This window comes from Balaenoptera physalus, assembly GCF_965194825.1.
Source record: "Balaenoptera physalus genome assembly, chromosome: 17".
Lineage (NCBI taxonomy): Eukaryota > Metazoa > Chordata > Mammalia > Artiodactyla > Balaenopteridae > Balaenoptera > Balaenoptera physalus.
The window spans coordinates 69,926,404-69,949,677 of record NC_138895.1 but is presented as its reverse complement, the minus strand read 5'-3'; the positions used below and the strand labels follow the sequence as shown (position 1 = coordinate 69,949,677).

At 43.0% G+C, this 23,274-nt stretch overlaps 1 protein-coding gene across 1 annotated transcript in view; it reads right to left on the bottom strand.

Annotated features, from left to right (window-relative positions):
* LOC309646680 (uncharacterized protein) overlaps positions 1-23,274 on the bottom strand; it is a 46,601-nt gene that overhangs the window by 18,169 nt on the left and 5,158 nt on the right. The window contains exon 2 of the mRNA XM_082433290.1: positions 13,083-13,180. Coding sequence (XP_082289416.1) covers positions 13,083-13,180 — 98 coding nt within the window. The remainder of the gene's footprint in view (positions 1-13,082; positions 13,181-23,274) is intronic.

Here is a 23,274-nt window from a genome sequence, read left to right as displayed (position 1 = left end):
AATGGTGGTCATTGGAGACGTTTAAATGAGTGAGAACATGATCAGATTTGGGCCTTGGGAAATCACTTTGGTGGTGTAATCAACACAGAGCATACCAGCCCAAGCATGCCATGCTGTGTCTTTCTAGTAGCAGTAAAAGCGTGATCAACAAATTAAGAAGTTATGTTAACATCTGCATCCTCAACATACCGGTTTATCTACCTAACAACAGACACTGCTGTCATTACGAGCTTTAACACGTAAAATGGTTCAGTGACAAAACACACTCATGTTCACTTGTCAAAGCTGGCCTCGTGCTTTTAAAAAACAAACAAAAACAACCAGTTCTTGGGATCTGAGCTTGTAGTAAGGACAGAAAAACAAACCAGTGGACTGAAAAGAGATCTATTAAAAACAGCCATCCTTTGAGAGTGTTGAAGGCCATGATTGACATGGCGAAGAGAGGAAAGGGATTTCACAGGGGAGGAAACAGGCTGAGTAAGATGGAGAAGCAAAGTCATTTGCTCAAGGTCACACCCAGGAAGAATCAGGGCCAGAATTCAAACGCAAGTCCTTCTGACCCTGATGCCTGAGCTCTTGGCCAGTTAGCTCACGTGCATGCGTGCTTTCTCCAGACCTTGCTGCTCCAGGCACCTCTCTGTTGCTCACCACTGACAGGCAGAAGCCAGTTTCCGCGCTTGACCTGGGGGCTGCCTCACAAGAGGACTCCCCCATCTGGTCTGTCCCCAGAGTGTCCCACCCTCCCCGTCCTCATGGTCAGGAATTTCCCCCTTTTCCCTTCCATATACCCCTGCCCACCCAGGCTCCCCCTCCCCTCTCCCCAGGCCCCTACTCTCAGAGGGCAGGGCCTGCCTGGGGATGGGGAAGGAGGAGAGGACAAAGGTGGAAGGAAGTGGGGAGAGCAACCCTGCCCTGTCACCCTCCCGCTGCACAGCCCTGTCCCCCAGCCCACCCACCCACTTCCCCCAAGGCCACTGGGGAAATCCTAGCTCCTGCCACCCGGGTGTTTGGGTAGGTGGGGAGAGGGTCTGAATCCCTCCTCCAGGGCCGCATGGGGAGAGCAGGTCCTGTGGGTGCACGTGGTAACTCGCCATCCACTTCCCCATGAAATTCTGTTCCGGACCCTGACTGGCTCACCCCAGTGACTCAACTGGCCATGGCAGGTAAAGCAGACTTAGGGACGCTTGCCTGTGGGAACCACAGCTGAAGCTGAGGTTCCCCTTGAGGAGCAAAAGGAGTCCCTCGACCAGTCACGGGCGTTCCAGCCCCCTACTCACTCCTCCCAGCAGCTCTGGGAGCCCCACGTGGTTCCCCTCATGCAGGCCCACCCCCAGTATTTGTGGGTCCCAGCCCGCCTCCCTGTCTTTCCCTTTCCTAGCCCTGTCCTGAACTGTGAGGGGCCCATGGGGACAGTGCAGCCCACACGTCCAAGTGCTGTCCACAACCCTGTCATGGACCCTCGGGAGAGGCCGGGTCCTGCCTGGAAGCCAGCTCAGGGCCCTGACAAGGGCAAGGTCTAGAGAAGGGGGTTCAAGCTGCAAGTCGGTGTGTCTCTTCGGCCCCGTGGAACACCCCGCGCCCCCGCCCCCCCGCCCCTGCCACACGGAGGACTGCGGCTGGCGGAGGACATGGCATCATCCCCGAGAGAGGGGCCCAGGGCAGGGAGCCCTTTCCATGCGCCATTTTGAGTGGCACTCGCCACTTTCCTTCTTACTCTTCTGTGGCCTCCTATTTCTTCTCCTTTCAGGAGATCAGGGCCGGCTCAGGCTGCTGGTACCCTGCATGGGCGGGCCTTAAGCACATCAAAGGGGCAAAATACCCGCCTCCACCACCGCCCACAGACTGCCTTCTGCTGCATGGTGACACCGCCTAACCAGACTTCTGGGGCCTCAGCCTTGAGGCAAACTGCGCTTTGTCATTTTTCTCTTTTTTATTCTAGGCTCTTCCCTCACCCGGACTCAGGATCGCCAAAGCCAAGGGGCTGGAGGGCAGCTGTCTCATTCCTATTCCAATCACTCAATGAGCATGAACTGAGAATCTGCCGGGCGCAGGGCTGGGCATTGAGGACCCAAAGGTGAGCCGATCACAGCTGGTCCTGCCCTCACAGAGCTTCCTGCCCAGGGGGAGACAGACATTTACCAAGTAAACATACCACCGAGCTAGAAAATCATCACAGGTTGACATGACATGTTTGTTAATGTTTGATTGATTATGCTATTGGTCGTAAATTTTCTAACTTAATAAAGCTCAAGAGTTTTTGCAGTAAAAAGAAAAGAAAAGAATCACAGGTTACAATACCAACCATTAAAGGAATGAAGTGGGTGCTGTGATGGAGGGTGATGGGGGCTGGGTGGGAAGGAGGGAGAAGGGAACCACGTTAAATGTAGCAGCCAGGGCCCGCCTCTCAGGGGAGGGAGAATTGAGCATTAAGGCCTAAGGAGTAACAGGGACGCACCCATATATTAGGTGGAGGGGATTTCAGGCCTAGAGGACAGATCAGGACAACTTGGGACGACGTGGGAAAGAGCAGGGGTGGTCTCGGAACCCCTGGATGGTCAGCGTGAACAAAGGCAGAGTGTGGGGCGGTCAGCAAGGCAGTTAGGGCCTAAATGGAGCACGGCCTCACATGGTAAGGTGTCTGGGTCTCATTCCAAGTGCCTTTCCCGTGCGGGAGCCCCACATGCAGGCTCCAAGGTTTCACCTCTTCTTATCCTCATGGTTCCCAGTATGACTGGGATGGAGTGGTGGAGCGGTGGTATCGCCCATGCACAGTCCCAGATCAGCCCAACATCTCTCTTCTCCCGGTTGAGCTTTTCTAAGAGGATTTTGGTGTCCTTTCCCACAAGGTGACTTCATCAGAACCATGTGACATATCAGAGTTTCTAGAAACACTGGATTCCACTGGATCACATTGAGAGGTTGTGGTATGTTGGTAAACGTTTAAAAATTAGCTCTCTTGGGGGAGGGGTAGCTGATCTGTAGCATTTGCTGATTTCCATGGTGTAAATACTCCCACCATAGCCAATTTCAAGCTACTGATATGATGTCACCGAACACAGGGTTCAGAAAAGATGAGAGTAGCACACCCATATACAGTCTTTCCACCATACATATACAAAAGACGTAAATAACTTCAAGAGCACAGATGATAGTAAAATGTAGTAAATAATTAGAAAGTAATAAATTTTGAGTATCTATTACATTTTTATCAATATAATTTAATTGTAGCTTTACATAATTTAATTTTTAGTAATGACTAACACCAGCTCGTCAAATTCATGAAAAATTAACAACTGGCTCCCATGAACCCATAGGAGCTGATGCCAGCACTCTATTTGGTGTGAGTTTCCATCCCATTTCTTCCAGGGGACTCCCGAGACGATGTGTACCCTGTCCCCAGGTACCTGCATAAGAAGTGATTATCCTGAACACTGTTCACCCAGGACAAAGTGTTGCTACCTACCATACATTTCAGGGGCACAATGAATGGCTGTGTATGTTGTCTACTGCACAAGGCTGCCTGGTGGAGGGGACGTTTGGGACCTGAAACCCAGCCCTAGTCCCTCCATCAGATTTTGCCTGCAGGACTACAGCTGCCTAGAGAGGGCGCCTTCCACTAATTTTCATCAAGGTACCGTACGGACTGGTCCTGGAGCTGTAAGTAATCTATTTTACCTGTGAGAGGCCATTCAAGAGACTCTTCCCTGGACAAAATGCCCGTTACCAGCTTCTTATTCTAAAAAATATTTAGATTCTGCCCCTCTTGGCATATAATCAATATAGCCATATAATCGATCCCTGTAAATCTAAGGAGAGTGTTTAAAAGTTAAGATTAAAAAGAAAAAGGAGACGAGAATAACGGTCCAGAAGAGGAGACAGAGGTTATATCACATATACGGAGATAGATGGTGGAGCAGAAGAGGGATACCCAGCTGCCTGCAGGAAGACATCAGCCCAATCAGAGTTAGATGTGTCAGCCCCCAGAACACGCCACCATCCTCACCCAGAGGGCACTGGGTCCCTGCCCCAGCAGTGCAGAGTCTGGCTCCTGCAGCAGCAAAAGACCGATGCACAGGACTCCTCCAGGCTGCAAACCAGCTATTTCTCAGAGCACACTACAGCCCATAAAAATGCCTCAGATAAGCCCCCAGAAACTAGATAAGTCAAGAAATAAGGGTGCCACGAAACCAGAAGTGGTATTCGGCTCTCCACACCAACAAGCAAGAACTGCCACATTGTATTCAGAGAGATGTCAAGGCTGCCTGCTTGTGCCACTACAATTTCTTGCATGACCAGGGCATAGAGCAATGACCACTATGTTAAGAGAGGGTCAAGAGAAAGAAAAGTGTGTGGGGTGGGGGCAGGGAGAGAGGGTTTCAAAAGCAACTTTTTATTTTATTTCTTTCTGTAAATTTTAGGTTTACAGAAAAGTTGTAATTATATTACAGAGAGTTCCCATATATCCCACGCCCAGTTTCCCAAATGTAGCACTAATATTGTACATTTGTCACAACTTATGAACTAATATGGATACATTATAACTGAGTAAAGTCAATACTTTATTCACATTTCCTTAGTTTTTACCTAATGTCATTTCTCTGTGCCAGGGTCCCATGAGAATACTGCATTACATTTAGTTGTTATGTGTCTTCAGGCTCCTCTAGACTGTGACAGTTCCTCAAACTTTCCTTGTTTCTGTTGACCTTGACAATGTTGAGGAGTACTGGGCAGGTATCTGGTAGAATGTCCTTCCATTTGGGTTTGTCTGATATTTTTCTCATGGCTAGACTGCGGTTATGGGTTTCTCTGGAAGATCACAAACGTAAGGTGCTATTCCCATCACAGCATTATCAAGGATACAAGGGCACAAGGGTACATGCCATCAAGGTGACTTAACACTGCTGACGTTGATCTTCTGGCTCAGGTAGTGACTGTCAGGTTTCTCCACTGTACTCATTAAAAGGAAGTCACTGTGGCAAGACGGGAATAAAGTCACAGACCTACTAGAGAATGGACTTGAGGATATGGGGAGGGGGAAGGGTAAGATGTGACAAAGTGAGAGAGTGGCATGGACATATATACACTACCAAACGTAAAATAGATAGCTAGTGGGAAGCAACCGCATAGCACAGGGAGATCAGCTCTGTGCTTTGTGACCACCTAGAGGGGTGGGATAGGGAGGGTGGGAGGGAGGGAGATGCAAGAGGGAAGAGATATGGCAACATATGTATATGTATAACTGATTCACTTGGTTACAAAGCAGAAACTAACACACCATTGTAAATCAATTATATTCCAATAAAGATGTTAAAAATAAATAAATAAATAAATAATAATAATAATTAAAAAAAAAAAAAGGAAGTCACTGTGCATGTCCCATACTTCAGGGGCAGAGAGTTATGTTCTACCTCCTGGAGGGGGCAGTAGCTACATTATTTGGGATTCTTCTGTTCAGGTTTGTCTGTTCTCCCCCATTTATTTATTTATTCAATAATTCATTTATATCACTATAGACTTATGAATACTTATTTTGTACTTTGGGTTATAATCCAAGACTATACTATTCATTTTGTTGCTCAAATTGTTCCAGCTTTGTCTATTGGGAGCTTTCTCAGTTGGCTCCTGTGTCCCTCTGACATACTCCCTCACTTTGCTTCTTGAATACTTCTTTTATTTCTGGCACTATAAGATGCTCCAGGCTCATTTTGCATATTCCCTTCCCCAGCCCTAGAATCTGCCATTTCTCCAAGATGCCCTGGTCCTTTTATGGGAGAATGATATTAGCAAACAAAATCTGGGCACTGGGTGTGCTCATTGCTTCTAGGCCCACTCGGTGGACAGAGCTAGGAAATATAAGTGTATATACTAACCCATGTATACACATGTACCTATATTTATACATATATGTAGGTAGATGATATAGATATAGCTGTATAGGTATAGATGTAGATGTGGACATAGACATAAATCCACCTGTATCTATATTAAGTTAGACATGAGTTCATACAGTGTCTTCAGCTTTCATTCAGTACCACACGGTTCATGCTAGTAGGATATTTGACATCTTGAAAACATCACAATGAGACAAGAGAGTGGGAGGGAAGCTCCTAGAAAAAGGAGCCATGGGGGAAGAAGCAAAGAAAACTACACAGTGCCCTGCATGTGCCACTGATTGACTGTATTTCCATTTTGAATGGCAGAGTTTGTGCCCAGATCTGGGGAGAAAGGGTAGTCCATGTCTGAATGGTCCTCCACTACCAGGTACCCAAGGAAATATCCTTAGGTTCTGAAGAGAATGCTCCATGGCTCCTTTGTGACCAAACCAGAAATACTGAAGTCTTCTGTTCCTAAGGTAACCAACTTCCAATGAGTTCAAAATGTGTTCAGCCAACACTGATATCATGCAAAGGAAAGGGAAATAAAGACCATCTTCAGCGTTAGAATGAAGAGACAGTGGGTTCTTATGTCAGTCTCTTCCTGAAAATGATTTTTTTCCCCCTGTAAGTATAACTTTAGGATTCCTTAGAACAAGGATGTCTCAGAACAAAAGAGGCCTGAAGTATTTTTAGACTCTGGGCTAGAAGAAAAGAAGCACTGGTTTTGAATCATTCCTCACTGTGAGTAATGTGGACCAGGATAATATGACTCACAAACCAAAATGGACACACTAATTGGCTGAACTCTGAACCCAACCCAAGTATTGATTTTTTTTTTAACTACACTGAAAACAAAATCAAAGTTGTTGTTTTTAAAATCCTACCAAACCAGTTCAAATTAGAACCAGTCTTTGGAAATGGTAGAGCCAGAAGAAAAAAAGAATTAGAAAAGCAAAATCATTTCCATACAAGTATTTCATTCAAGTGTCTGGCACATACAAATATGCACTGTATATGTATTTCTATCAGTAGGAGCTCTTTTAGATGAATCTCACTTAACCTATTTGCCAGATTAAGTAACATGCCCCATACTCTCTATAAAGTCTCTTGGTGGAGGTCCTGGATGCTCTGAAGGCTGGTGGCTTGTGGGGTGCTGGGTAGGAAGCCCTCCCTTCTGGTGGATCGTGCATTTTGCAAGAGTGCATTGTATTTGTTCCCTAACCTGTCTATACCTATTGTACTCACTATTGTAATTACATAAGTTAATTCAATATTAAATAAGTCGATCAACTATAAGTACAAAAGGAAAGACTTCTTGTTTCTATGAAAGCTAAATCAAATGCTTTGGAAAGACTAGATAAAGGTGTGTTGCATTTAAAATAAAAAGACTGAACGACAACACTGTGATGCCCATCAGTGGCTCATCTTCAAAGAAAAAGTTTTCAGTAAATCAGTGTACATTTGAATGCTTTATATGAAAAATAAAATTATGTATGTTTTATTGTAAGGATTCTCTGCTTTTGGCTTGAATAAAATGGCCAATTGCCCTTATCCAGTGTGGCAGATAAGCGGGTTTCCATTCTGTACATATCTTTTCTTCCTTCTGAAACACTAATTTGTCTGTGATGATCACACAGGCTTTTCTTCTGGTCAGAGACTTCCAAGGCACCACCGCTGCCTCCTCTGTCTCTGGATACCTAACCCTCTGTGCAGTGATTAAGAGCAGGGAGGGGCTGAGGAGAGAGAAAGACCAGGGAGAGGCTCCAGGCGGCTCCATTCACAGGCTGTGCTATTTTGGGAAGCCACCTTGCTCTCCTGAGACTCAGTTTCATCATCTGTGAAATGGGGGTGATAACAGTCCAGAAGCTTCCCTACTTAAGGACCAGAAGCAAAAGAGCCTTCATAGATGAGAACAATGCACCTCCAGGACAAACAAGGTGACTGCCTGCTAATAAGAGATGTCTTTAGAGGTCACTTACTCAGTGTCATTTTGAGTTTACCAAAAACAACAGCAACAACCTTGTTCATGTATAAGCGGAGGAGCCGAACCTACCTAGTAGGATCTTGGTGAGGGTTAAATGAGATTACGTATCAGAAGCCCTTAGCACAGAGATGGACCCATGCAAAGAGCTCCCTATATACTGGATAAGTTTTTGTCTAGCCAAGTCCTCGATTCTCTGTGCTAGATAGCCATGATCCCTGAAATGGAATCTCAAAGCAGTCTATTGCACGAGGAAGCAAATCTAAGTTGCAAATGCCAGATGGATTCAGGAACCCCACATTTTCCCACCTGGACTAACAAGACAGATCGGGGTGGTCTCCCCACCTCCAGTCACGTCCCTTCTCCAGGCTATTTCCCACCCCACAGCCAGCATTGCAGTTCTCCTCACTGCTCTCTCCCACACTGTCCCCAGGCTCCCAGAAGGGTTTGCCACTCTCATACCTCAAGCCTTTATGCTTCCTCTCCACGGGGATGTCCAACTAGCATCTCATACTAAATGCATCCAAAGAAAAATCTTGATTTCTCCCACAAGACCAGTTCCCTTCCTGGTCTTCCTGATCTCAGTAACCACTCCCCGCTACCAAGTTGCTCAAACCAAAGTCTCTTTGTTTCCTTTCATCCCTCAATCCTCAAGGACCATGTAGCAGAGTCCTATTAGTTCTATTACTCAAAATATCTTCGACTTTCCATGTTTTACCACCTCCAAAGCTCTCACTCCAAGTCAAGCCTCCAGCCTCTCTATCCTGAATCCCTACAATGGCTTCATATCTGGGTTTCCTGCTTCCCTGGTTGCTTATCTCTGACTCCTTCTGGAACCTCCACTCTCCCCCCTCATTCACCAGGCACCAGTCACATTGGCCTTTTATCTGCTGCTCAAACTTGTCATGCTTCTTCCTGCCTCAGGACTTCTGTACCTGTAGTTCTCTCCACCTAGGACTCCCCTTCTCCCAGACCGCCCCGTGATCCGATCGCAGTGTATGTCTCCCCCTCCAGAGGCTTACGCCAGCCATCCTAACTAGTCCCATTCCCATCACTGCCCTCAAAACACACCCAAACTTTCCCTTTAACATTGTCTTGTATTGTCTTCATAACCTTTGTCACCATCCATAGTTATCTTATTTGTTTACATATTCATTGTCTACACCCTCCATTAGAATATAAGTTCAAGGAGGGCAGGGACTTTTTCTCTATTATTCACCACTGTAACCCCAGCACCTAGAACAATGTCTGGCACATTGTAGGTGCTCAATAAAATGTGGTTGAACAGACGAACACCTAACACACCATTTTCTTCTTCCCCTTTTCCAGCCAACTTTATCCTTTGACTTCCAAGTTTCCTTTCTGTTGCAGCATCACAATCTTGCCTTGCCTGCCCCACCCTCATGTAGCTAGTCTCCCCCTCTAAGCACTCCCTTTTACACAGTTCCGTCAGAGCACTTAGTGTATTATTCTTCATCATTCTTTGTCCATATCCCCAACTAGACCAGGAGCTCTGTGAGATGAAGGACCACATCTTCCTCAGCCTTCCAGCCCCAACACACACCGCAATTCTCTGTATCTCTCACCACCCTGCCAGCCCTGACCGTTAGATTATTTCATATCTTATCTTTTCCTCCATCCTCTTCTCTATCACAGTGCTGCCTTTATAGCACTTATCATCACCCCAAGTCATCTCATCTCTAGTTATTCATTTATTTGTTCTGCTTATCTATTGCCTGCCTTCCAAACTGTATCCCTAGTGACTAGAACAGTGACTGACACATAGTAGGTGCTCAATAAAGTCCGTTTACAAAGGGCTCATTCAATGTGTTTGTTAAATGAAGGACTAATTAATCGATTAGCCACCATGACCACTATAAATCTCGGGACACCCAAAGAACAGGGAGATTCGATGCTATGTTTACAGCAGTTACTCATGGTTTCCAAAACAAGACACATGGACATGATTCATGAAAATCACATTCTGAAGCAAATGTTTGTGAGGAGAGGGAGGAGGAGAGGGGAACGGGGCAAGGAGACATTTGGCTAATGAGCAACATGGGTCTCGAACTGCTCCAGGGCATCTGCTGCCTGAATGACGGACTGGTTGCTTCTTTTGTTTGGCATTGAGACAGGAGCAGCAGGTCTCTCTGCAGCGCTATTAATTCTATGCCAATTAGTCCAATTAGAAGCAGGTCTATAGATTAATTGCCCAGATGTTTGATTTCATCAGAGGTCACATGGCATACGCAGCCCAAGAAGATTAACATAGATCTTGGCACACAGAGGATGGAGGAAGGGATGACACTCAGCAAAACAGGTCTCAAAGGCAAGTTCTAAGAAGACTTAAGGGAGTTTCAACAGCCCCTTTCCAAGAGGGAGACCTCAGGTCACCTGCCTTCTCCAGGCCCCTCAACCTGGGCCAGCTGGGGAGTAGGGACATGAGATTTGCTGGTGACGTTGGCTTGGCATCTTCCATGTGACATGCAACGAATATCAACCATATTAAGTCACTCTAGGTCCCCAGCATTGCTGAAGATGCGATAAACAGAAGTTGGGCCATGCGGCCACCACAAGGGCAGTGAAAGTGGAGGCTGGAGCTGAGCCAGCAGATGGGGCCAGCAGAACAGAAGCCAGCTCGGGACTGCCAGCCACCAGCCCCCAAAATAATGTTTGGTCAGGATGACATGTGAGACCTGGCTAGAACTGGTCTACCCCAGTGGACGGAAATGTATGGCTAATTCCAAACACGTTATCAAACATACAAATGTACCCAAGAACCTAGCTGGCTGCACTTCACCTCTGGGCAGGGTATCTGTAAGGAAGATCAAAAGAAGAGTTACTGGTTTCTACTTTATGTCTTATTATGAATAAGATAGGCCAGTTAGTCATTCCTGAAGTTTGTAAGAGACGTGAGTGGTATCTAGCACAGTGCTTTCCACCCTTGGCTGCACAGTGGAATCGCCAGGGAAGCTTACAGAATGCTGAGCCTGGGCCTCACCCCAAAGATTTGGATTTTATTGGCCTTAGGGGTGCAGCCTGGGAATTGGGAATTTTTTAATTTCCCCAGGGCTTGAATGGGAAGCCAGGATGAGAACCACTGCCCTAACACAGCTGCAGATTGAGAGGCTCTGAAACCCAGCCCCTGCCTTCACCCATGGACACTCCCCCAAACTCCCATCACCCTCCGGACTCATTTTAAGCAAAGAGGAAAGGGAAGGACCACTCACTGACTCCTGTCACAAAAGGGCCCTTCTGGGGACATACAGTGTACCTCTATACAGGCTATATTGAAGTCCTCATAATTTCCTATAAAATCCTAATTCCTTAAACTAGAATTCTGAGCCATCTATCTACCTGCTCATGCATTCCTCCAACAAATACTCTTTGAGCATCTGCTATGGACTCAATGTTCTTGCTTGCATGAAGATTTCATTCCATTAGGGGAGACAGAATAAACAATAAGATGTTACAAATAGAATAATTTCATTAAACAAAAAAGTGTAATAAAAAATAAAACAGGGTGATATGACATAGAGAGACAGGTGGGGGGACACAAGCCACTTCAGGTGGCCAGGAAAGGTACTTGTGATGGTGTAACATAAGCCAAGTCCTGAACATTGAGAAGCCAGCCGTACGACTACCTGAGGCAAAAGCAAGTGCAAAGGCCCAGCTTCAGTCTCCTTGTAGGCCCACTTCAATTCCTCTGCTGTCCCACTGGGTGTCACCAACTCCCCCACCTTTGCATTTTGGCCTTGTCCTACCAGAAATGCCATCTTCCAATCCAAATCTATGACTGCTCAAAGAATCCCCTCCCCTCTAGAAGCTTCCCGGATCCAGTCCCTTCCTCATTCTGACCGCTCATTACCTCACCTGAAATGCCTGGAGATGCCTTTGATAAATCGCAATGGGTATAAAAGCATAAGACTTGATTATTACTATTCATACCTCCTTAGCCTCCTGCCTGATTTGCGTTGAATCATCACACCCTTGATTTTGTGGTCTTGTTGTTTCACCTGGGTACAACTGGTCTCCTTCCATGGGATCGTTGGTCCTTCTGGGCATAAGTCAGGTTTTCTGCTCCTTTGGTATTCCTAGTTGCTCCCCAAACAGAGCTAGGCATTCATTCACAGCCCCTGACCAGAGCTCTTTGTAGGAGGATTTGACTAGGTTGGCAATTCAGTGCTTGTTTGAGTAAAAGAATTAATTAGTAAGCCTTGCCTCCAAACCACAACCTTCATTCTCTTTTGTAGTAGCATTATCTCCATTTTATAGGTGAGAAAGCCAAGGCACAGAGAGATTAGTAACTTGCCCCAGGTCACACAGTTGGTAAGTGGCAGAGCTGGGATTCAAACCCAGGTCTATCTGGTACCAGATGCTGGACCACACTGCATGACATGGTCCTGAGAAGAACGCAGGTCAGTAGTCCCAGTCTCAACTTTTCAACAAAGAAACTAAAACTCATAAAAGAATTAACAGAGGTAGCCTGGTTCATAGATTGAGTTGGTGCCAAAGCCAGGGCAGTTATTCATGGCTGTGGATGCCAAGGCCTCTGGGCTTCTGCTTTGCCACATCCCTTCAGAAAAGTCAAAATTCTGGTTGGGATTCAGCCGAAGTATCAGATCATCACTGTGCCCTCTACTGAATTTCAGTGCTGTCAGGTTGCTGCTGACAATAGATGAAATAATGAAATGGTCCGTGGGCAGAGGGCCAGAGAATATTCATTCACTTTAAATAATATTTTCTTTCTTTTTTTCCTCTGTTTGGACTGCTGGAATGGTGGAGATGGGGAAGGACAGGAGTAAGAAGCTAACATTATCCAGCACCCCGAGCAAGTCACATGACCTCATCTGCAGTTTGGGCTTAATGAACGGTTGCCAGAGTTAGCAAATGAAAAGACAGGATACACACTTAAATTTGCATTTCAGGCAGTGAGAACATATTTTAGCATAAGTATGTCTTGCTCAATATTTGGGACATACTTACACTGAAAACCCTACTTAAGGAAACCTGCCTCCCAGGATTATGGTGAGGATTAAAGACACACAGGACATAAAGCGCTCATAGGTACCTGACTATGGCGAAGGGGCAGCACTAGGTCTGTTCAAAGACTGCTTTTTGTCCTTTATATAACAGCTGGCAACACACCCTGCCCTGGACCCTCATGCAAAACAGAAAAATGGCCACCATGGATTATCGACTCACAGTTTAATAAGCAAATTCACCTGGAGAAGACACTGCTCCTTTCAGTAGGTGAGGCTTTCTTGCTCTGTCTTTGCTCCCAGGGAAAACAGGGTGAAAGGGTAGAATCCAGTGGCCAAACCTGGTAAGTCCAGAAAAGTTCCTCATGAGAAACAATAATAGAAGAGATAAAGGGTTAGCAGTTTTGCAAACAGAAATAACTTAGCTAAGCAAGAGGAGAAAATGAGGTGGGGAGATGGAAGGGGGAGGGGTGTAGGTGGGGAACAGGGCCTGGGGAGAACACATGAAGAAAATTTGTGGGAGAATGTCAAGTGGGAAAGGCCTGTTGCGCCTAAATCAGAACATCTGGGCACCTTGTATGAGGCATGGGGAGGATGGGAACGTTTCTCAAAGGTCCTCAGACAACCTCAGGCACAGCTGCGAGGCAAACGAGTTTGTCTTCAACACCCTTTCCTCCGCCCTTTCAGCAGTAACTCCAGGTCTGGCCAACCCTCTGCCCAGTGATCCCCTCACATCTCAGAAACACTGTTCTAAGAAAAGCACCACCTTCATCCCCCACACCCTCCCAGGTTCAGTGCTGTTCTGTTTACTTGTCCAAAGTGCTCCTTCTCAGACCCCATCCCTTATGTGACAAACTAACCACAGGGCTGGAACATTCTTTCTAGGGATAACTCACATTTGGTAACATCTTCTAGAATGATCTTTTTCCCTTCTCCCCTGCACTTTCCTCCTCATTGTTGTCTAATTTATTACCTGCTCTAATTGGCGGAAGGAGTGCTTTTTAGGGAGAAGAGAGGGTTACCGTGCAGCCTGGTAAAAATGAGATCTTTGTGTGTCTCTCCAAATACATTCCATGAGCAGGGAAGACAGTAGGTGTGCAGTAGGTGTTCAGTAATTTTGTGTTGGGATGATTTAATCAATTAGTGTGCGCTGGTGACTCTCCTAATTTCAGAAAAGATCATCCTCATTACTGTTCTTATGCAATCATTTCTGGAGGGAGATCCACTAACAATTGGGAATCTCAGTCGTGTCATCAGTTGCCCATCCCCCGTCTCTATAATGTTCTACTTTGGAACACAGAAAATTTCCCTTCAGGCACTTGTGTTGAAGAAAGTTCTGGAGATGACAGTGGGAATGATGTGCACATCTTCCAGGTAGAATGGCAGGTTTCTGATTGCTATTATTACCACCAATATTTTGCAATGCCTTTGGGTGACCGACAATGCACTAGGTGTTATGAAAAGTTTAAATAGCAGACTCCCCGACCTCCAGGTCAGGTCTGAAACTCCATGGCCTGTTCTGGCCTGCCCATTGGAATGGGAAACACAAGAAGATACTTCCTACTTCCTTACCCAAAGCCCTGGGGAGTTGGGCAAGCTTTCCTAGCAATGGGGGTTACCAGATCAACTGTGCTGTCTTTGCTCACTCTTTTTTTCTATCTTTTGATTATTTAGGTGTAGGAGAAAGTAAAGTGCTGACAAGGGAAGCCTTTATCCAAAGGGCTCCTGGAATCCCTGGTAGGTTCTGAGGACTGAACCTCAAGAACAATGTGTGAAGCTAATACAAAACAGTGTCTCTCTGGTAGCATCTATTTCCCATCAAAAATGATTTACAAGGAATGGTGAACACTCACCACAACCTCAGAAAGATAGGACTGATTACAACCCAATATCAGAATCAACTCAATATCAGAAGCAGACATGATTGGCTTGTCAGGAACAGTGAGTCATCTATTCATGCTTTATCTCGTGAAAGAGAGGAGATTCAATTCTTTGAAAGTCAATAAAGAGAGAGTTCTTTTCTTCTATACTCCTGCTCCTTGACTCAGAGACTAGACTAATCTTAAAACTGACCAGCTGTCCTCTATTACACAAGTGACATCTTTTGAGGCAGCCAGAGTACAGCTTTATACACACACACATGCACTCCCCAAAATCTTTCTGTATCCTTTTAGAGACTACAACTTTCAAGCAACCAATAGTACAAGATGTGGAAGACAGTGGGGAGAGTCCCTGCCAGGGACCCTTTGCATCCTGAAGGTGGAATAGAGTTGGTATAAATCAAGTTTTGAAAGATGTGGGGAAGACAAGAAGAGCCTGTTGGGGCATTTTTTGGACAGTTGGGGGTTATAGGTTTTTTTGCATTGCAGATAGAAGAAAATCACACCTCAACCCAACAGGGCCAAACTTTGTGTATGTCACTAACCCTGGGAATGGAGCTAGGAAGTGGGAAGAATAATCATCCATCCCTCCAACTATAGATGTAAGAAGGATATTCAAGTAGCACCCAAGGGGATAGTTAACCATTCCAAAGGCAAGCTGTATAGTCTGTTATTTGCCCATCCCTGGGTCTGGATTAATCTTCTCATTTAAAGATGAATACATAAAGAAAAGAGACAGACTGAAAGTATACTGCAGGACATGAAAAGAGAACACCATTCTGAAGACTCAAGAGTATGTCCAGAAGAAATTTTTTCAAAAACTTCAGCGTCAATAGAAAGAAAAATGACATTCCTTCTGTAAAATTGGCAGAAATCCATTATGATCATACTGAGACAGAAAGAGAGCTAGAAGAGCTACGGGATTATTTTGGAGGGATAAAAATGCAATAACATATTTCAATTCTGCATTAGAAGCAGCAAAGAGGAAAACTAACCATATGGAAAAGTACACCAGTGGTATAAAGGGTAAATTTGGGTGAATATTATAGAATGCAGGGACAAGCAAGTAAATATTTTAAAAGAGATAATAATTTAAATAAGGAGGCCAAGTTAAAAGAATATATCTGTGTTGTTCATGAAGGAACAAAACTGCAATAGAAGTAATAAAGATATAACTGAAGAAAAATTTCCTGGGCTGAATAAAGTCTGGAATATACAAATCAACAGCCATGTTTTATAGGCAAAATTTATAAAAAGAACATACACTTGGACATATCCTGGCAATGCTTTAAATTAAAAGAATAGAGAAAAAATTTTAACAAACAAAAAAGGATATAAATCAGTCAATTCTCAAACTTCTACTCTGCAGAACTGCACTTTTTCCAGGATAAACTGGGTGGTTTTCAGAAAGTTTTGATGAAAATAATTTTTTATTTATTTATTTTTAGTTAATATATAATTGACATATAACTTTATATTAGTTTCAGGTGTACAAAATAATGATCTGATATTTGTATGTATTGTGAAATGATAACCACAATAAGTCAAGTTAACATCCGTCACCATACATAGTCACAAATTTTTTTTCTTGTGATGAGAACTTTTAAGATCTATTCTTTTAGCAACTTTCAAATATGCAGTACAGTACTACTAACTATAGTCATCATGCTGTACATTACATCCCCATGACATTTATCTTATAACTGGAAGTTTGTTATGAAGAAAAAAATTCTTGACCTAAACTATTATACCTAGCCAGAATGTTGTCCGTAGATGGTAGGAAACAAAAAGAGAATCTTAGATAAGGAAGGATTCAGAAAAATGCACCTCTCCCATATTCTCCCTAAAAAAATTCAAATCAATGAACCCCAGTTAATAGAAGGATAAGTCAGAATTAAGCATTTGAGAATGGGGAAGTTGTGCCATAAAAGAACTGGCAGTGAAAATGTAAATCAGCTAAGTATGGAGCTAAGTCTAAATAATTGTTGTAAATATGATTTAAAAGCAAATAATAAAGCCATTCTTAAAAGACAAGCTATAGTATATGAAATAATTTGATGACAATAATCTGGGCCTTAAATTCCAGGTTACCTTTACAAAAACCAGGGAGATATAAGTAAAATGTTTCCAATTCTTTTTCTTATCTAGCAGGGAGTCAAAAATATTCTTTTATTTTTGATCATTAGAAAAACACAGATTAAAAAATGTTTTGGAAAACTTAAAAGAAAGCCACCAGTAAAAATATAAACAGTCTGGGCTTTGCTGAACCAAGATGGCGGAGTAGAAGGACATGCTTTCACTCCCTCTTGTGAGAACACCAGAATCACAACTAGGTGATTCACAACAATCATCGACAGGAAGACACTGGAACTCACCAAATAAGATACCCCACATCCAAAGACAAAGGAGAAGCCACAATGAGACAGTTGGAGGGGCGCAATCACAGCAAAATCAAATCCCATAACTGCTGGGTGGGTGACTCACAGACTGGAGAACACTTATACCACAGAAGTCCACCCACTGGAGTGAAGGTTCTGAGCCCCACGTCAGGCTTCCCAACCTGGGAGGAGGAATTCCTAGAGAATCAGACTTTGAAGCCTAGTGGGATTTGATGGCAGGACTTTGACAGGATTGGGGGAAACAGAGACTCCACTCTTGGAGGGCACACACAAAGTAGTGTGTGCATTGGGACCCAGGGGAAGGAGCCGTGAACCCAGGGGAGACTGAACCAGACCTACCTGCTAGTGTTGGAGGGTCTCCTGCAGAGGCAGGGGGTGGCTGTGGCTCACCGAGGGGATGGGGACACTGGCAGCAGAAGCTCTGGGAAGTACGCCTTGGAGTCAGCCTTCCCAGATTCTGCCATTAGCCCCACCAAAGAGCCCAGGTAGGCTCCAGTGTTGGGTTGCCTCAGGCCAAACAACCAACAGGGAGGGAACCCAGCCCCACCCATCAGCAGTCAAGCAGATTAAAGGTTTACTGAGCTCTGCCCACCAGAGCAACACCCAGCTCTACCCACCAGCAGTCCCTCCCATCAGGAAACCTGCACAAGCCTCTTAGATAGCCTCATCCACCAGAGGACAGACAGCAGAAGCAAGAAGAACTACAATCCTACAGCCTGTGGAACAAAAACCACATTCACAGAAAGATAGACAAGATGAAAAGGCAGAGGGCTAAGTACCAGATGAAGGAACAAGATAAAATCCCAGAGAAACAACTAAATGAAGTGGAGATAGGCAACCTTCCAGAAAAAGAATTCAGAATAATGATAGTGAAGATGATCCAGGACCTCAGAAAAACAATGGAGGCAAAGATCGAGAAGATGCAAGAAATGTTTAACAAAGACCTAAAGAATTAAAGAACAAACAAACAGAGATGAACAATACAATAACTGAAATGAAAACTACACTAGAAGGAATCAATAGCAGAATAACTGAGGCAGAAGAACGGATAAGTGACCTGGAAGACAGAATGGTGGAATTCACTGCTGCAGAACAGAATAAAGAAAAAAGAATGAAAAGAAATGAAGACAGCCTAAGAGACCTCTGGGACAACATTAAACGCAACAACATTCGCGTTATAGAGGTCCCAGAAGGAGAAGAGAGAGAGAGAAAGGACCTGAGAAAATATTTGAAGAGATTATAGTCGAAAACCTCCCTAACATGGGAAAGGAAATAGCCACCCAAGTCCAGGAAGCGCAGCGAGTCCCATATAGGATAAACGCAAGGAGAAACACACCGAGACACATAGTAATCAAATTGGCAAAAATTAAAGACAAAGAAAAATTATTGAAAGCAGCAAGGGAAAAACGACAAATAACATACAAGGGAACTCCCATAAGGTTAACAGCTGATTCCTCAGCAGAAACTCTACAAGCCACAAGGGAGTGGCATGATATACTTTAAGTGATGAAAGGGAAGAACCTACAACCAAAATTACTCTACCCAGCAAGGATCTCATTCAGATTCGATGGAGAAATCAAAAGCTTTACAGACAAGCAAAAGCTAAGAGAATTCACCACCACCAAACCAGCTCTACAACAAATGCTAAAGGAACTTCTCTAAGTGGGAAACACAAGAGAAGAAAAGGAACTACAAAAACAAACCCAAAACAATTAAGAAAATGGTCATAAGAACATACATATCGATAATTACCTTAAACGTGAATGGATTAAATGCTCCAACCAAAAGACACGGGCTTGCTGAATGGATACAAAAACCAGACCCATATATATGCTGTCTACAAGAGACCCACTTCAGACCTAGGGACACATACAGACTGAAAGTGAGGGGATGGAAAAAGATATTCCATGCAAATGGAAATCAAAAGAAAGCTGGAGTAGCAATACTCATATCAGATAAAATAGACTTTAAAATAAAGAATGTTACAAGAGACAAGGAAGGACACTACATAATGATCAAGGGATCAATCCAAGAAGAAGATATAACAATTATAAATATATATGCACCCAACATAGGAGCACCTCAATACATAAGGCAACTGTCAACAGCTGTAAAAGAGGAAATTGACAGTAACACAATAATAGTGGGGGACTTTAACACCTCACTTACACCAATGGACAGATCATCCAAAATGAAAAGAAATAAGGAAACAGAAGCTTTAAATGACACAATAGACCAGATAGATTTAATTGATATTTATAGGACATTCCATCCAAAAACAGCAGATTGCACTTTCTTCTCAAGTGCACACAGAACATTCTCCAGCACAATCACATCTTGGGTCACAAACCAAGCCTCAGTAAATTTAAGAAAATTGAAATCATATCAAGCATCTTTTCTGACCACAACACTATGACATTAGAAATGAATCATAGGGGAAAAAACGTAAAAAACACAAACACATGGAGGCTAAACACTACGTTACTAAATAACCAAGAGATCACTGAAGAAATCAAAGAGGAAATCAAGAAATACCTAGAGACAAATGACAATGAAAACACGACAATCCAAAACCTATGGGATGCAGTAAAAGCAGTTCTAAGAGGGAATTGTATAGCTATACATGCCTACCTCAAGAAACAAGAAAAATCTCAAATAAATAATCTAACTTTACACCTAAAAAAACTAGAGAAAGAAGAACAAACAAAACCCAAAGTTAGCAGAAGGAAAGAAGTCATAAAGATCAGAGCAGAAATAAATGAAATAGAAACAAAGAAAACAATAGCAAAGATCAATAAAACTAAAAGCTGGTTCTTTGAGAAGATAAACAAAATTGATAAACCATTAGCCAGACTCATAAAGAAAAAGAGGGAGAGGACTCAAATCAATAAAATTAGAAATGAAAAAGGAGAAGTAACAACTGACACCGCAGAAATACAAAGCTAGAAGAAATGGACAAATTCTTAGAAAGGTATAACCTTCTAAGACTGAACCAGGAAGAAATAGAAAACACGAACAGACCAATCACAAGTAATGAAATTGAAACTGTGATTAAAAATCTTCCAACAAACAAAAGTCCAGGACCAGATGGCTTCACAGGCGAATTCTATCAAACATTTAGAGAAGAGCTAACACCCATCCTTCCCAAACTCTTCCAAAAAATTGCAGAGGAAGGAACACTCCCAAACTCATTCTATGAGGTCACCATCACCCTGATACCAAAACCAGACAAAGATACTACAAAAAAAGAAAATTACAGACCAATATCACTGATGAATATAGATGCAAAAATCCTCAACAAAATACTAGCAAACAGAATCCAACAACACATTAAAAGGATCATACACCATGATCAAGTGGGATTTATCCCAGGGATGCAAGGATTCTTCAATATACGCAAATCAATCAATGTGATACACCATATTAACAAATTGAAGAATAAAAACCATATGATCATCTCAATAGATGCAGAAAAAGCTTCTGACAAAATTCAACACCGATTTCTGATAAAAACTCTCCAGAAAGTGGGCATAGAGGGAACCTACCTCAACATAATAAAGGCCATATATGACAAACCCACAGCAAACATCATTCTCAATGGTGAAAAACTGAAAGCATTTCCTCTAAGATCAGGAACAAGACAAGGATGTCCACTCTCACTGCTATTATTCGACATAGTTTTGGAAGTCCTAGCCTCGGCAATTAGAGAAGAAAAAGAAATAAAAGTAATACAAATTGGAAGAGAAGAAGTAAAACTGTCACTGTTTGCAGATGACATGATACTATACATAGAGAATCCTAAAAATGCCACCAGAAAACTACTAGAGCTGATCAATGAATTTGGTAAAGCTGCAGGATACAAAATTAATGCACAGAAATCTCTTGCATTCCTATACACTAATGATGAAATATCTGAAAGAGAAATTAGGGAAACACTCCCATTTACCATTGCAACAAAAAGAATAAAATACCTAGGAATAAACCTACCTAAGAAGACAAAAGACCTGTATGCAGAAAACTATAAGACACTGATGAAAGAAATTAAAGATGATACCAACAGACGGAGAGATATACCATGTTCTTGGATTGGAAGAATCAATATTGTGAAAATGACTATAATTCCCAAAGCAATCTACAGATTCATTGCAATCCCTATCAAATTACCAATGGCATTTTTTATGGAACTAGAACAAAAAAATCTTAAAATTTGTATGGAGACACAAAAGACCCCGAATAGCCAAAGCAGTCTTGAGGGAAAAAAACGGAGCTGGAGTAATCAGACTCCCTGACTTCAGACTATACTACAAAGCTACAGTAATCAAGACAATATGGTACTGGCACAAAAACAGAAACATAGACCAATGGAACAAGATAGAAAGCCCAGAGCTAAACCCACGCACCTATGGTCAACTAATCTATGACAAAGGAGGCAAGGATATACAATGAAGAAAAGACAGTCTCTTCAATAAGTGGTGCTGGGAAAACTGGACAGCTACATGTAAAAGAATGAAATTAGAACACTCCCTAACACCATACACAAAAATAAACTCAAAATGGATTAGAGACCTAAATGTAAGACTGGACACTATAAAACTCTTAGAGGAAAACATAGGAAGAACACTCTTTGACATAAATCACAGCAAGATCTTTTTGATCCACCTCTTAGAGTAATGGAAATAAAAACAAAAATAAACAAATGGGACCTAATGAAACTTCAAAGCTTTTGCACAGCAAAGGAAACCATAAACAAGACGAAAAGACAACCCTCAGAATGGGAGAAAATATTTGCAAATGAATCAATGGACAAAGGATTAATCTCCAAAATATATAAACAGCTCATGCAGCTCAATATTAAAAAAGCAAACAACCCAATCCAAAAATGGGCAGAAGACCTAAATAGACATTTCTCCAAAGAAGACATACAGATGGCCAAGAGGCACATGAAAAGGTGCTCAACATCACTAATTATTAGAGAAATGAACATCAAAACTACAATGAGGTATCACCTCACAGCAGTTAGAATGGGCTTCATCAGAAAATCTAAAAACAGCAAATGCTGGAGAAGGTGTGGAGAAAAGGGAACCCTCTTGCACTGTTGGTGGGAATGTAAACTGATACAGCCACTATGGAGAACAGTATGGAGGTTCCTTAAAAAATTAAAAATAGAATTGCCATATGATCCAGCAATCCCACTACTGGGCATATACCCAGAGAAAACCACAATTCAAAAAGACACATGCACCCCAATGTTCACTGCAGCACTATTTACCAGAGCCAGGTCATGGAAGCAACCTAAATGCCCATCGACAGATGAATGGATAAAGAAGTAGTGGTACATATATACAATGGAATATTACTCAGCCATAAAAAGGAACGAAACTGGGTCATTTGTTGAGCCATGGATGGATCTAGAGACTGTCATACAGAGTGAAGTAAGTCAGAAAGATAAAAACAAATATCGTATATTAACGCATATATGTGGAACCTAGAAAAATGGTACAGATGAACCGGTTTTCAGGGCAGAAATTGAGGCACAGATGTAGAGAACAAACGTATGGCACCAAGGGGGGAAAGTGGCGGGGGGGTGGTTGGTGGTGGGATGAATTGGGCGATTGGGATTGACATGTATACACTGATGTGTATAAAATGGATGACTAATAAGAACCTGCTGTATAAAAAAAAAAAGATAACATTCTTTTCTCCCAGTTAAAAAAAATAAAATGAAATAAACAGTCTGGAAAAGGCAAACAGTCTCCAGTGTCAGTCTCTGTCAGGAAATTCCATTTTTCTTCTTCTCTGCTTTTCCTGATAAGGGCAGGGGAATAAGACTTATCCCTGCCCTCAAGGAGCTGCAATACAGAAGAGAGGTGAAAACACATTATTAAAATTCAGCCTGATGTGAGAGCTTTTCAAAGATGTGTGTATAAAATTCTCCTTTGGGGGTGACCCAGAATTCATGGTGGGAGGGGAGTGAGGTGGGAAGGAGAAAGGTTGAGGAAGGCTTCTCTTCAGAACACTTAAATTATTAACTTGTCTGTCTACCAGATTGTGAGCACCGCAAGAGCAGGGACCTTGTCTTACTCAATGGATGAATGGACAGATGGATGGATGATGAATGGACGAATGGATAAATGGATGATGGATGGTTTGACAGAC